Here is a 12,675-nt window from a genome sequence, read left to right on the forward strand (position 1 = left end):
AATTTGAAATTCCAAGCAATTCAGAATGACACAGCTTGAAAAAAAATAAACAAGGAAAAATGCTTGATCTTAATTTTGAGTTTCAGCCTCAAAAAAGTTGCTTTGGTACAAATATTTGAAGAATGGCAATATTCTAGACAAATACAACTAAGCCATAAACGACAGAAGGACGCTCCCTCCTCCCGATTATAAGCACCTCAGAGTAATATACTGCTTCTCTTCCCTTATTTTATTGTATCCTTTACAATACATGGCATGATGCTTAGATGATTTGAATGCAGTCCAGTTATAGCTAATAATGATGATGATCTTATTTGATGACCAATGGCTATGCAATGACTTATGACATCAGCAATAATCCCATTTATCCAACTGTTAATCTTTAAACATTTTCAGGCATCAAAAATATAGCCAAAGATTCAAGCTTTGAGGAAAATAGCTCAGTGGAATATACTCAGACTTTGAAGTTAATTTAACTTTCCAAACTTCACTTTCCTCATCTGCTTGGGAAATGGGAGATGATGTATTATGTGGCAATTATGAAAGTTTGTGAAAGTATCTGACACACAACACTTGCTCAATAAATTTTTTTTTCTTTACTACACAGAAGAGACATTTGACCTTATGTAATGACTTAAACCTGAACATAAAGTTAAGCCTGCTGATGTCTGGTTAACTGGTTTCTCTTGATTAAAAGTGAGGATAAGATGGGAGTGGAATTGTGCTGCCAAAAGTAATGACTGATGTCAAGGAAAGAGAAAAAGATTATCAATTAGAAGAGCCTATTAGTCTGGGACAATGCTGTGAAATCAAACTAAGTCTGATCTACATTCAACTGGCCTCTCATATCACTATATAACAACAGCAACATTTATGAGAAAGCTACATCATCAACAGAAGGTTCAATTATTTTAATCTGCATTTCAGTTCTCAACATGAGTAGGTTTTTCAAAAATCAATTAGAAAATCTAGAAAACTTCTGTCAAAGACATAAGGCCAAGCTTTCAGATTAGCCTATTAAAGTCCAGTTAAGTCACAAGTGACTTAAAAGTACTTAACAATATTCTTTCAACTATATCTCTGCGAGTGACTTTTGCATATATTAAAAATGCATGTGTAACATTTCATAGTCTGATGATGACCACAACAAATACGATGCAATCTTAAGTATTCTCATTAAATCAAGAAGTTTGTCATTGTCCTTTTGGTGCTGTTTTTGCCGATAAAAGAGATGTTACTGGGCACCATGAAATATCTTTTATCCAGAGAATACAATATTTAACTTGACTAGAACTCTTCGAACAATTACAGACCCTCACTATTAAGTAAATTAGTTATTATATCTACAAGATCAACACTTTAAAAATAATAAAAACATGTGCCGTATTTCCCAACATACTACTAAATCCAAAATATTACTAGTATCAGCTACACACAATCCAAAGAAAGAGAAAAAAAAAAAGTGAAACAGTGTAATTGCCAGTTTTGTCTCTGAATGAACCTAACTAAACCAAATGTGATACGACAGCAAAGGTCTATAATAGGAAATTTTTACAAAAACCTGGTATCAAATTTCAAAATTTCTCTAAAACTAACAGATTACTCAGAAAGAGGTAAGAACACAGCTAACTTTCCCACTACTTCATATTAGGATTTAACAATCAACACTGAAATACACCATTCTTATTTTTAAGAGAATTCTAAGGCTGAAAAGATAAGTGACTTTTGCAAAATCATACAAAATGTTTTAGGCCACAGGAGAACACATAAGAATTCAGCTCCTAGACTGAAATTTTGAAAGCTGTAATGAGCCTAAGAAAATCCCAAATTAAAATCTCTTCATTTTACAAATGAGGAAACTGAGGCTAAGTAGCTTATCCATGATCTTTCAGAGCAATGAAGGAATCCACATGTCCTTAGCTAAGTATCCTTCCGTTACACTGTGTCAACTCAAGTCACCTAGGTATTTGGTATTAAGAAATCATTTTATAATTGAATAGCCTAGTACTAACACTGAATTATTTAGCCTATCTGCTTATTTCAGTTTGTTCTAGAGAAAAGAGCTTTTAACCAAAAATCAGGCTTCTAGTCATGGTTCTTCCATAAATTCAAGTCATGAGCAGTTGGGTAAATCACCCTCTCCAGTCCTATGCTTCCCCATCTATTAAATAACATTAGAATAGATCCTCTCTGAAGTCCTTTCTAGCTTTTAAAAATTAAAATATGAAAATAGGAGTAAACAAATTACTTGTTTATTTGGCTAGTGATAACATTCATCAGAATACACTTCTTTCATGTCTCATTTGCATATTCCACGAGGAAAAGTGAATTACAGTATCTGATCTTTGTACTTCAAAACTCACTTCATTATTTAACCTACTACTACTTAGCATATTCTGAAAGACACAAAAAATTAAAGGTTATATTAACGTTTTTAAACATATTAACTTTAAGGAATTACTTTTTTCTAAACATATAATTAACAAGATAACTTTCTAACAACTGAAAAAAGTTTCAAAACGTGTATTATTGGTCTTTAACTTAAAAATTTTAAAAGTGTTAACTTAGAAATACGTCACTAAATATATCTTCCTTATGGGTAATGATTTTGACTGCTTTAACCAAGTCCATACAAACTAGGACCCCTTAAGCAACTTATATACTCAAATTTTACTGAACAATACAGACTTCAATTGATTCAAAGTTTTTATAACTTGTATTCCTTATGAGAAGTGCATATACCTTGAATCTTATGAAGCTTAAGCTTGCAAAAGCTCCTTCCAAGGTCGGGAAACTAATTTTGAATTCTTTTCATAAAGAGAGCACTGCACTGTGTAAGCCTCAGGGGCCCTGGATCTGTCCCTGGGGAGTCATCTAAATGGCAAGCTCAGAATTAACTTCCCAATATATTCCTATTAAGGAAGTAAATACTCCAGAATCTAGCAAATTCTTCACAGAAAATAACTAAGGCATTGTGGTGTAATAGAAAGAGCATGAATTTTTGAGTCAGACACATCTGGGATCTGAATTCCAGCTCTGCCCTTCCCTAGGTGTATATGTAACATACACATTTTACTATGTCTCTCTTGAGCCCCTGGACAGATTATGAAGTAACAACATCTGAAGACTGTTGTGAGGAACTGAGATAATTATAGTTCAAAATGCTTAAAACAGAGCCTAACACAAGGTGGACTTTTAACAAGTTGTAGTTACTAATTCTATAAAGCAACATCTCATACTATTAATAAACTGAAAAAGAAAAGTGAAAAAGAATTTTTCATGATTACTTTCAAGAGGATAGGGCAAACTCAAGAGGCTAAGTGTCACTCAGTTAAGAGCTTTAGATAAGAATGACTTACAATCAGTATGTTAAAGAATTCCTCTTAGCAATGATGGCTTGCTTTTATAGAAAAGCATCTCTAAAGAATCTTATATTTTCATGAAGTAGCTAAAAGATATTCCTTTAAAGTCTATTCATTTGCTTAGCAGTAACCTTTCTCATCTAAAGAGCAAATTCAGGTCCATTCCTTTTTCAATTACTGAATAAATGTAAGTGAAGTTAAGAAAACTTAATTACATTTTCAACTTTAAAAATGACTTAAAAATAAAGGAGTGCTTTCTCGTAGTAAAAGCTCTGGATTAGGGGTTAAGGCAACTAGAGGATCAGTTCTCGATTTCCTATTAACTGTATCAACTTGGGAAAGTAGGACTCTTCTAGACTTTAAAAAGCCTGGATTAATGACAGTGGTTTTAAAGCAATGGTTAGAGAACTTTTTAAATGAAATCTTCTATACAAAGAGCAAAGTATAAACTGCTCTAAACGATTAGAGAGGGAGATTTTTGAAAATACCTACTACACTCCTCCTAGACCTCCTGGGTCCCTGGAGACCCTGTAAGAGTTTGAGAAAACTGTCCTATATGAAATACATTACTTTTAGTTGAAATTACTGACTTTCTGATTAGAAAATTCTTCTGACGGATGCCACTGTTTGTTAGCAAGCACTTTCTGACGTTATCTCTTTTAATCCTCCCAATTAATCTGTGAGAAAGGTTGCTAAAATTCTCATCTTAAAGATGAGAAAAACTAGAGTCTGTCAGTTCATTCATTCAACACTGCTGGATACTACCGTGTGGCACTGACAAAGATCAATACAAAAAGCCCTGCTGTCTCCTCTGAAAAAAGCCATGTTCTAATAAAGGAGATACTATTTTTTGTAGATTTTTGGCTATGAAGGCAGATAGTATGGTAGTTGCCATGATAGGGAAGAAAGAAAAAGGAACATCTTCTTTATCTGAGACCTGAGGGAAGAAGTCAAGAATGAGTAAGGATACAGGTTAAAGAATAATATAACTGAAAAGGAAGAAAGCTGAAGGAACTTACACAAGACAACATTAGTAGCTAAGCTTCTTGAAAAAGAGAGGTAAGAGAATTCTCAATTAAGAGCTTCTGATTAAAGTGAGAAATAGCTCATGTAAGAAAGTGGAGAGGGAGCTTACCAGGGACACAAAAAAATTGCTCAGAGGCACTCAGAGTCCAGCTAAGTTAGAGACCACAGTCTCGGAATTGTCTCCAGGAGTGCATGACAATCTAAAAAATATGAGCAGTGAAGGCAGATGAGTGAAATGACTCAAGAGGTTTTTGCTGATATTTCTGGCCTTGCTCTGGGGAGGTAGCAGGAAAAAAGTGGCAACTAGTAACAGGCACCACAGCTTGGGAGAATGAAAGGGGTCTTCTTGAAATCTAAGAGCACATTAATGTGAGAAGGACACAAGCAACAAGCAGGACAGAATAATTTAATAGTAATAGCTTGCATTTATTTATAATGCTTACTATGTCCTAGGCACTATTCTAAGAACTTTACATGTATTAATTTGACCCTTACAACCACCTTACGAAGTAGGTACTACTGTCTTCTCATTCTTACAAAAGAGGAAACAGAGGGTAAGTGATCTGCTCAAGTCCTACACCTAATACATAAAGAGCTAGGAAAGAATGTAATACTGAAGTTAAAAGATGTCCAAAGTGGTGGGATGACAAGCTCCAAGACACAGTGAAGATCACTGTAATATAGAAAAGGCCAGATCTCTTTAATCATCGTTGTGTATTTAGTGCCAGACCCCTAGCAGGAACACTGAATAAATATATTTTAAAACAAATAAATGAATGACTCTGCCACACATGCAATGGATAAAGATCTAAACTAGCAAGAACGTCTGTGCAGAAGGTATTAAAGTCTTCAGTGACTAAGGGAGCATGTGTTAAGAAATTACGAGACGGTCACAAGAAGCACTCAAAAGAGTAGTTCACAAGAGCCCAAGCCATAAAAGAGGATGATAGATGTGGCAGTAAATGGCACCTAGGCCCAATGATGCAAGGATTATAAGGAAACAGACACCTCAATTCAAGAAGATGAGCCTGTATCCTCAAGGCAAAGCCAAACCTCAGATGAAAAGAAGGTAAAGAAAATTCCCCAAACAGGCTGATGATACAGGGTGGTCAGTCTGCAGTGGGAGGAGGGCTGTAGGCTGGTCGGAAGGAGTCACGGTGAAGGGAGTGAAATGCAGAGTACAGCTAGTAAACAGAAAAGACTAGACATGAGATTAAGTCTTCTGACAGGAAATCCAAGGTTACCGCCACGGCATACTGCCTTGACTTTCAAGTCGTTGTTGTTTTAGGAGATGAGGCTGACTCACCTTTCAGATCACTAATGACCTACAATTTAAGGCTTCACTTGTAGTTGCAAAGAGTTCAAACATCTCGGAGTATACCTGCATCGACTTATTTAAGGACTAGTTTCTCACTTAATCATTCACTAACTACCTACACTATGTCAAACACTAAGTACTTTGTGGTTCAAAAGGGTGATGCAAGCTTTGGGCAGGGACAACAGCCTAGTTGATGAGTGAAACAAAAAAAGAGGGTGGAGGAGAAAGGGAAGAAAAAAGGACGGAAATAAGAAAAACAAAACGTATTTTTAGATGAACACAATGTACATATTAGAATGCACATACCAAATGAGTGTTTACTCCTTCAAAAAAGTAACTCTGCAAAGGTTACACTTACTCCAATGACCATGTGAGAATCATTATTGAAACTTCTCTTTTGAGTCTACTCCCCACCTCCCAAGAGCCAAGTAGCATTCTCTTGAATCAGAGCAGACCTATATCCTTTGAGACTGATTTTTTAGTGTGGTTCACAAGTTGAATCTGTAAGCTTTTCAAAATGTAAGTTCTAAAAATAAAGCACCAAAAAATGGCAGCATCACTAAAATAAGTATACAGTATTCCAGTAAAACTACCTGCAAAAATAACATTCAAATTGTGGTAAAAAAAAAAAGCATAAACTGTGGCATAATCATGGCTAAATGCGGGCATAACTACCAATAGTTAACCGTGTGCTAGGTGCTCTTTTAATGCTTTATTTTCTTTATCTCACAAGAACCCTGTAAGGTAGGTCCTATAATACTCTCATTTTACAGAAGAGGAAACTGAGGCTAGATGAGGTTAAGTAACTTGTTACAGATAACACAACTAGAAAGAGGTGGAGCTGTCAAACGCTGGCAGTCCAAAGTCCACATGCTTAACTATTACGCTCTCAGTCTTTACCTTTTAGTCATACTTCTAAAACATATGTTGAATACTTTTGATGAAAAACTAAATGAAAATTCTCTATGGACTATCTATGGCTTTATTCTTACAAGTAGGCAAAGAAATACAAATTAAAGCATTATTTTTTCACCTATGAAATTAAAGACATAATATGTTCGCTAAGACCTGCTACACAGTAGAAGTTAAAAGTGATACAACCTTGAGAGGTGTAATTAATTCTTAAAGCATTCACTTTAGAGCCAGGCGGCCTGGGTTAGAAACAATCCTAGTTCTGCCACTTACAAGCAAAACGACCTGAAGCAAACTACTTAACCTCTCAAGGCCTCTTTTGTAAAACAGATAACAGTAGTATTCTACAGAGTTGTGCAAGTTAAATGAGTTTACACATGCAAAGCACAGAGAACAGCATGTGGCACATGATAATCATTCAATAGGTAGTACTACTATTAGTCCCATCTTTCTGGAGGTCAATTTGTTAATATATATCAATTATGTCTAGCTCAGTAATTCCATAATCATGGATGGGCTCAAGTATTTAAGTGCCTAAATAGTCACAGTGGCATTATCTGTAACAGAGAAAATATGGATTCACTGGAATCAATCAAAATACTGGCAGTAGGGAAATGGGTAAAGAAAATGAGTTATGTAGAAATTAAAAATCATGTTTCCAATATATTTAACATGGAAATACATGTATAGTAAGATACTATATTTTTTAAAAGGGAGCATATAAAAAGATCACACCTCAATTTTACTGTGTGCTCACCCACGTATGAAAGAGTAAAAGGAAACATATCAAAATGTTAATATTGCTTTTTTCCAAAAGATGAAGGGTTATGGGTGACTTTTATTTCCCTATTTATAAGTTTAGATATTTATTAAGTTTTCTATCATGAATACACATAACTTTTATAATTAGAAAAGCTACTAAAATGAATTCATAGCTTTGGCAGACTACAGCTAAATAGTTTTCACAATACACTGATAGACACTAACTGTAATTCATATTTTATCTAAGTGATAGTAGCACCTTTACTTCATGCTGACTTAACAATGGACAAACGAGAATCATTTCCAAAGTTGCATTACTTAAAACTACAAACTGTCCGGTAATTTTTATAAAAATATAACAAAACTGTTAAAGAACACCCAGATAATCTTGAATAAAAATATCAGCAAAAAATTCTAAGATCTCCCAATTTATAACACAGGGAAGACATACTACTTTTTCTAGTCTTAATTATACAATCTCGCTGAAATAGAGAAATGATATTATTACTTAGCCATAGTGAATGAATGATGTACAAACAAGGGAAATTTTATTTTGTTTGAATGAACTGCCCTTATGACTACAGTATTATTTAAAAGGTCAAATTCTCATATTTTATTCTATACTACCAGAACTGTTGCAAATTCAGTAACTTCGGTACTAATAATTTTCTTGGCTCCTCTGAACTACTTTCTAGGGAGCTAAGACCAAAAAAAAAAGACACTTTATAGACAACTGCTTTATCCCTTTATTTTAAACTTCTAAAGCCAGAGAGGTACTAACAGCTACAACACTGCTGCCTGTCCTAAGACCATTAAACAGGGTAAAAAAAAATCAGTCTAAGTAAAAGCGACACTGTAATGAATGTTACATCTGACTCCTTATCCCTACAAGAAAATACTACAGAATGAAAAACACACTTATGGTTAATACCCAACTCTGTGCGATTTCCGAGACTATTATTCAGCCTTCCTGGAGGTATAGCCCAGGTAGTTTTAGGCAACAATTACTTTCCCTAAGGAAGAGAAACCTACTCTGAAGATCAAAGCTGCTCCCCTAAATCTAGCAAATATCACTGTAGCTAGGAAGAATAAAAACATTAACTATCCCCATTTGTTGGTAAATTCTTGTGGTCTTAAGTATTTACATCCCAAATAATCTTAAAACTTTCTAATACGGTCAGTCACTTTATTGGTCCCATGTAACAGCAACGTCTACATCATTAGCTGTCCACGCCACACAGGTGGTGCTCCGTGAAGCGTATTCAGAATTATGGCGTGGACATCACAACGAGAGATTCGTTGATTTAGCAGCTTCTATAAACCAATTAACTGAAGACATTTCTAGATCACAGTCTAAAGACATTCACTTTCATAATATGCCTCCTAAACTGTGAAGGCTAAGCAAGGAAGGCAAATCAGAGAGGCCAGTATTTCCATTCAAACATATCCTCTTCAATCCAATCAAACTTTTCAAGCTCATGTGGACAAACACTGGACAGTACGATGGTGAGGAATGGCTTCTCAAAGATAAGGACAAAAGGTTCACCTGACAGCAACTAACCCCACATAGTGGAACAAAAGCTCAGGAGTGACACACATGGCAACAGCAAGGAAAGAAGAGCAGGAACTCCTTGGAGCAGCATTCTCTGGTCCAAATCCGTATAGTTTCCAGTTTCACAACTACAGCTTCCTTCCTTGAAAAAGTTCTGTGGCCCTTGCTGTTACTCTGGGTACCAAAAAAACCAAAAAGATGTGAAATGACATATATTTTGTCCACTGCAGGAACACTATAAACTGAAATAAACATGTCCTTCATCACCATCTGTACATACAGAAAGTTCCTCACTTTTTCATTTCAAAAAGATCGAATTTCTCTTAAAATCTTACAAAAAGATCTACTTAAAATTCAAGTTTCGCTAAAAATTGTGGTATGGGATAACTTTTACTCTTGTGATCAGTGAGGAAGGCAAACTTAATATACGCACTAAAAAGAACCTGATTTTACTGATGGGACTACACCTGGAGTAGGCTTACACATGTATAAAATACCCTGTACCTTTACTTACTATTTTTCAAGGAAAATAAAACAATTTCAAAATATATTTTTATACTTTTTACACATCAATTTTATAAAACACTCTGAAACAAACAACTGAGACCTTCGGTTAAACTACAATTTCCCTTAAAGTAACTACATTATCTCAGATGGTAATGTAAAATACAATAGTTGTATGTATGTACATACGAATACACATAAACAATATTTTCTTTATGAAATAATATGCATTTACTACTTCTGACTAGCAATCCATGCAGAATATAGTTATGTATAAGACCGCTAACCGGGAAGAAAAGAAAAATTCTGAAGGTCTATAAGTACCCAAACATTTACCAAATATATTAGTGAAAGGTCACCCCACTGAGGTATGTATGTATGTATCCTTAATGAGGGCTCAAGGAACTATGACTTTAAGATTTACATATTAAAAAATACAATGTTTTTTTTCAGTGGAAACTACTTATCAGTGATGTCAATATTTACCAAATTAAAAAAACTTATGGTTTCAAAAATTAGCAGATATTAATCACTGATGACTATCAAATGTTAGACACTTACAAACTTTATTAAAGGATTTTAGAAAAACTTTGAGGGCAACAAGTTGTAGACCAAAAGGGTTCAAATTAGCTCATGACCATAATGCTCCTTAAAAAAAAAATCAGTACTGTGTGGTAACCTGTCACATAATAGTATCTTCAGCTAAGGGAATAATGAAATTCTCCCCCACCACTTCCTCCCAACAATACAGATCTAGCAAGGAGGGATCTTGGTCTTTCAAGTTATACTGACATATCCCAAGCCCCCAGAACGGTGCCTGGCACAGAGTCCTCAGTATTTGTTGAATGAATGAAGGAATGAGAGGACAGGTAGGAACAGGCAAATCACAAGCTCAAAGAGTTGATTACACATAGATAAAGATACTGCTGGTTAATCAGAGTATTAACGTAAGTGAGTTGGTGTCAAATGTGACCTATTCCACATCTTAGTAATAATGTGAATTAGAAAAAGTCAGACTTCAAGAATAGCAAATTTTCCTAAAAATCTTGTAGTATAAAACTATTTAAAATTCTAAATAATTACAGATTCTACTAAAAATGTCCAGAACTGACTTAGTAGGAAAACTAACATTACTCACAAATTCATAAACCCAGTTCATTGCTCCATTATGAGGGAAAAGTTGCTAGTGAACTTCATTAGTGCTCTTCTGTCAACATATCTTACTTTCTTTGTAGTTCCTCACATTCACTTAGGGAAAAACTTCAAAAAATTCAAAACTCCTTTAATTAACATCAAAACATTTCATTCTCCTGAGTATATCCTACCTTTATGTACATTAAGCAGGAAGTCGCTACACACTGACATTAATATTTGTTATTACAAGTTCAGAATTCTGCATCAGATGTATTTTTTTCTTTTAAATTTGAAGAATTCAGGGAGGTCCTCAAGTTCTCCGAGTCTGTTTCTTACTCAAACTAGGACAACTGTTAATGCTCCCTCTCTGCAAACTACACTTTAGAAAGAGCACGCTTTAAAAACTGAGTACAAACCCTCTCTTCCCCTTCACAGGATATAAAGTGTTCATGATTCTAAGAAAGGAAACCCAAGATCTTTCTCTAGTTTTACCGTTTTAAAATCTTCCGTCCAATTGCTAGTTTGTCTGTCTTGACGTGTACCTGTTACTGTAGCGACATGAGCAAGTATGTCCAGTTTCTCTACCAACAGTGCATTTTAATTGCTTGCCATTGGCTACCTAAATCAGATACGACATCCAAAGTTATATCCTATATACTAAACACTGCAAGCGTATAACTCAATGAAATGCTAAAAAAGAAAGTTTCTAAGCAGAATACGTTTGCTGTCACTGAAGCCTAGAGTAAAGCAACTCAGGGTGGCGACTACTCATTCTTTTGGACTTCCAGGGCTAAGAAATGGAGACTCCATCGTCTAGTTTGTTTTCGCTTGCTTCTTCTCGAGTGGCAAGGCAATTTCTGCACAAGAGTTTGTAAAGTGCTTCGGAAGCTTGTGGATGATATAAACACACTCGATGTTATTAGTGTATTACTACAGAGCATTACGTGGAACCACTGTCACTGCGTCGGGGGAAAGATGAGGGCACAGCCCTTCCTAAGGAGGGAGAGAGGGAGAGGACAGTCCCCTTCATCATCCTAAACGTTTGGCTGGCCATCTTCTAGGCTGGGTTATTTTTTCAACCGCAGCGAAGCCCCACGTGAAAAGTTACACACACGCCCCGCACGAGGAGGACTTCGACAGTCCCCATCCCTGCAGGGCTGGGAGTCCAGGGAACCGAGCGCGGAGAGGAGAGCTGGGACTGGGCCTACACCCCCAGGAACGTGGGGAGGTGCTGGGACGGGCGAAGGGGCCCCGGCTGCGGCCGACGCCAGCGGGGCGACCCGAGACGCAGCTCCGGGGCGGGGGCGCGGCGCCGGGCGCGGGGAACGGCCCGGGAGGGCGGCCGCACCGGAGCCCCGCGCCTCCCGGTTGCCGGGAAGGCTCGCGCCCTGCGGCCGGCGGCGTGGGGGAGGGGAGGCCGGGCCTGCGGCCTGTTGGGGGAGTTCAGCCCGGGCCTCGCGTGCGGCTCTCGGCCGGGCCCCCGGCCCCGGGGCCCCAGGCGCCGAGAAGAGACTCACCGGAAAGGCCCGGATCCGCATCTTGGTGTCCTTCCGGCTGCCCGTGCCTTTGCTCAGATTCGACATGGTGCTCGTCCCCTCCCCGGCGGCGGCTTCGGGTCGCACTCCGAGGCGCCGGTGTCACATTTAAGGCGGGCGGGCAGGCAAGGGGCGACGCTGGGGGAGGCGGCGGCGGCGCTGCCCCCGGGCTGGGCTGGGGAGCTGGCCGGCCCCTGGGCGGCCGCGGCGGGGGCGGCGGCGGCTCGGGCTCGGCTGGGGGGCTGCGCTGGCGCGGCGGCTCCGCGGGGTGCCCCTCACGCCCGGCTCGGCTCCCTTTATCGCGCTCCTCCGCGATGGCGGCGGCGGCGGCGACGGACAAACATCTCACTGCGCAGGCCGAACGTCCTCCTCCTCCTCCTTCTCCTCCTCCGCCTCAGCGAGACGAGATCCGGCCCAGAGGGTGGAGGGGGGAGGAGGGAGGGAGGAGAGCCGGAGAGTGGAGAGATTGGGGGGAGGGGGGTGGGAGGATGGGAGGGGGAGGCGGGCGGCCGCGGCGGGGACGCTCAGATCTCGCGAGAAGAGGGCGAGCGCGCGGCCCAGTGTGGGGCG

At 38.5% G+C, this 12,675-nt stretch overlaps 1 protein-coding gene across 1 annotated transcript in view; it reads right to left on the reverse strand.

Moving 5' to 3' along the window:
* The window catches only part of CUL3 (cullin 3), an 89,071-nt gene extending 76,609 nt beyond the window's left edge, over nt 1-12,462 (reverse strand). The window contains exon 1 of the mRNA XM_072961743.1: nt 12,088-12,462. Coding sequence (XP_072817844.1) covers nt 12,088-12,153 — 66 coding nt within the window. The 5' untranslated portion in view covers nt 12,154-12,462. The remainder of the gene's footprint in view (nt 1-12,087) is intronic.
* Between the last annotated feature and the right edge of the window lie 213 nt (nt 12,463-12,675).

Source organism: Vicugna pacos, chromosome 5, assembly GCF_048564905.1.
Source record: "Vicugna pacos chromosome 5, VicPac4, whole genome shotgun sequence".
Lineage (NCBI taxonomy): Eukaryota > Metazoa > Chordata > Mammalia > Artiodactyla > Camelidae > Vicugna > Vicugna pacos.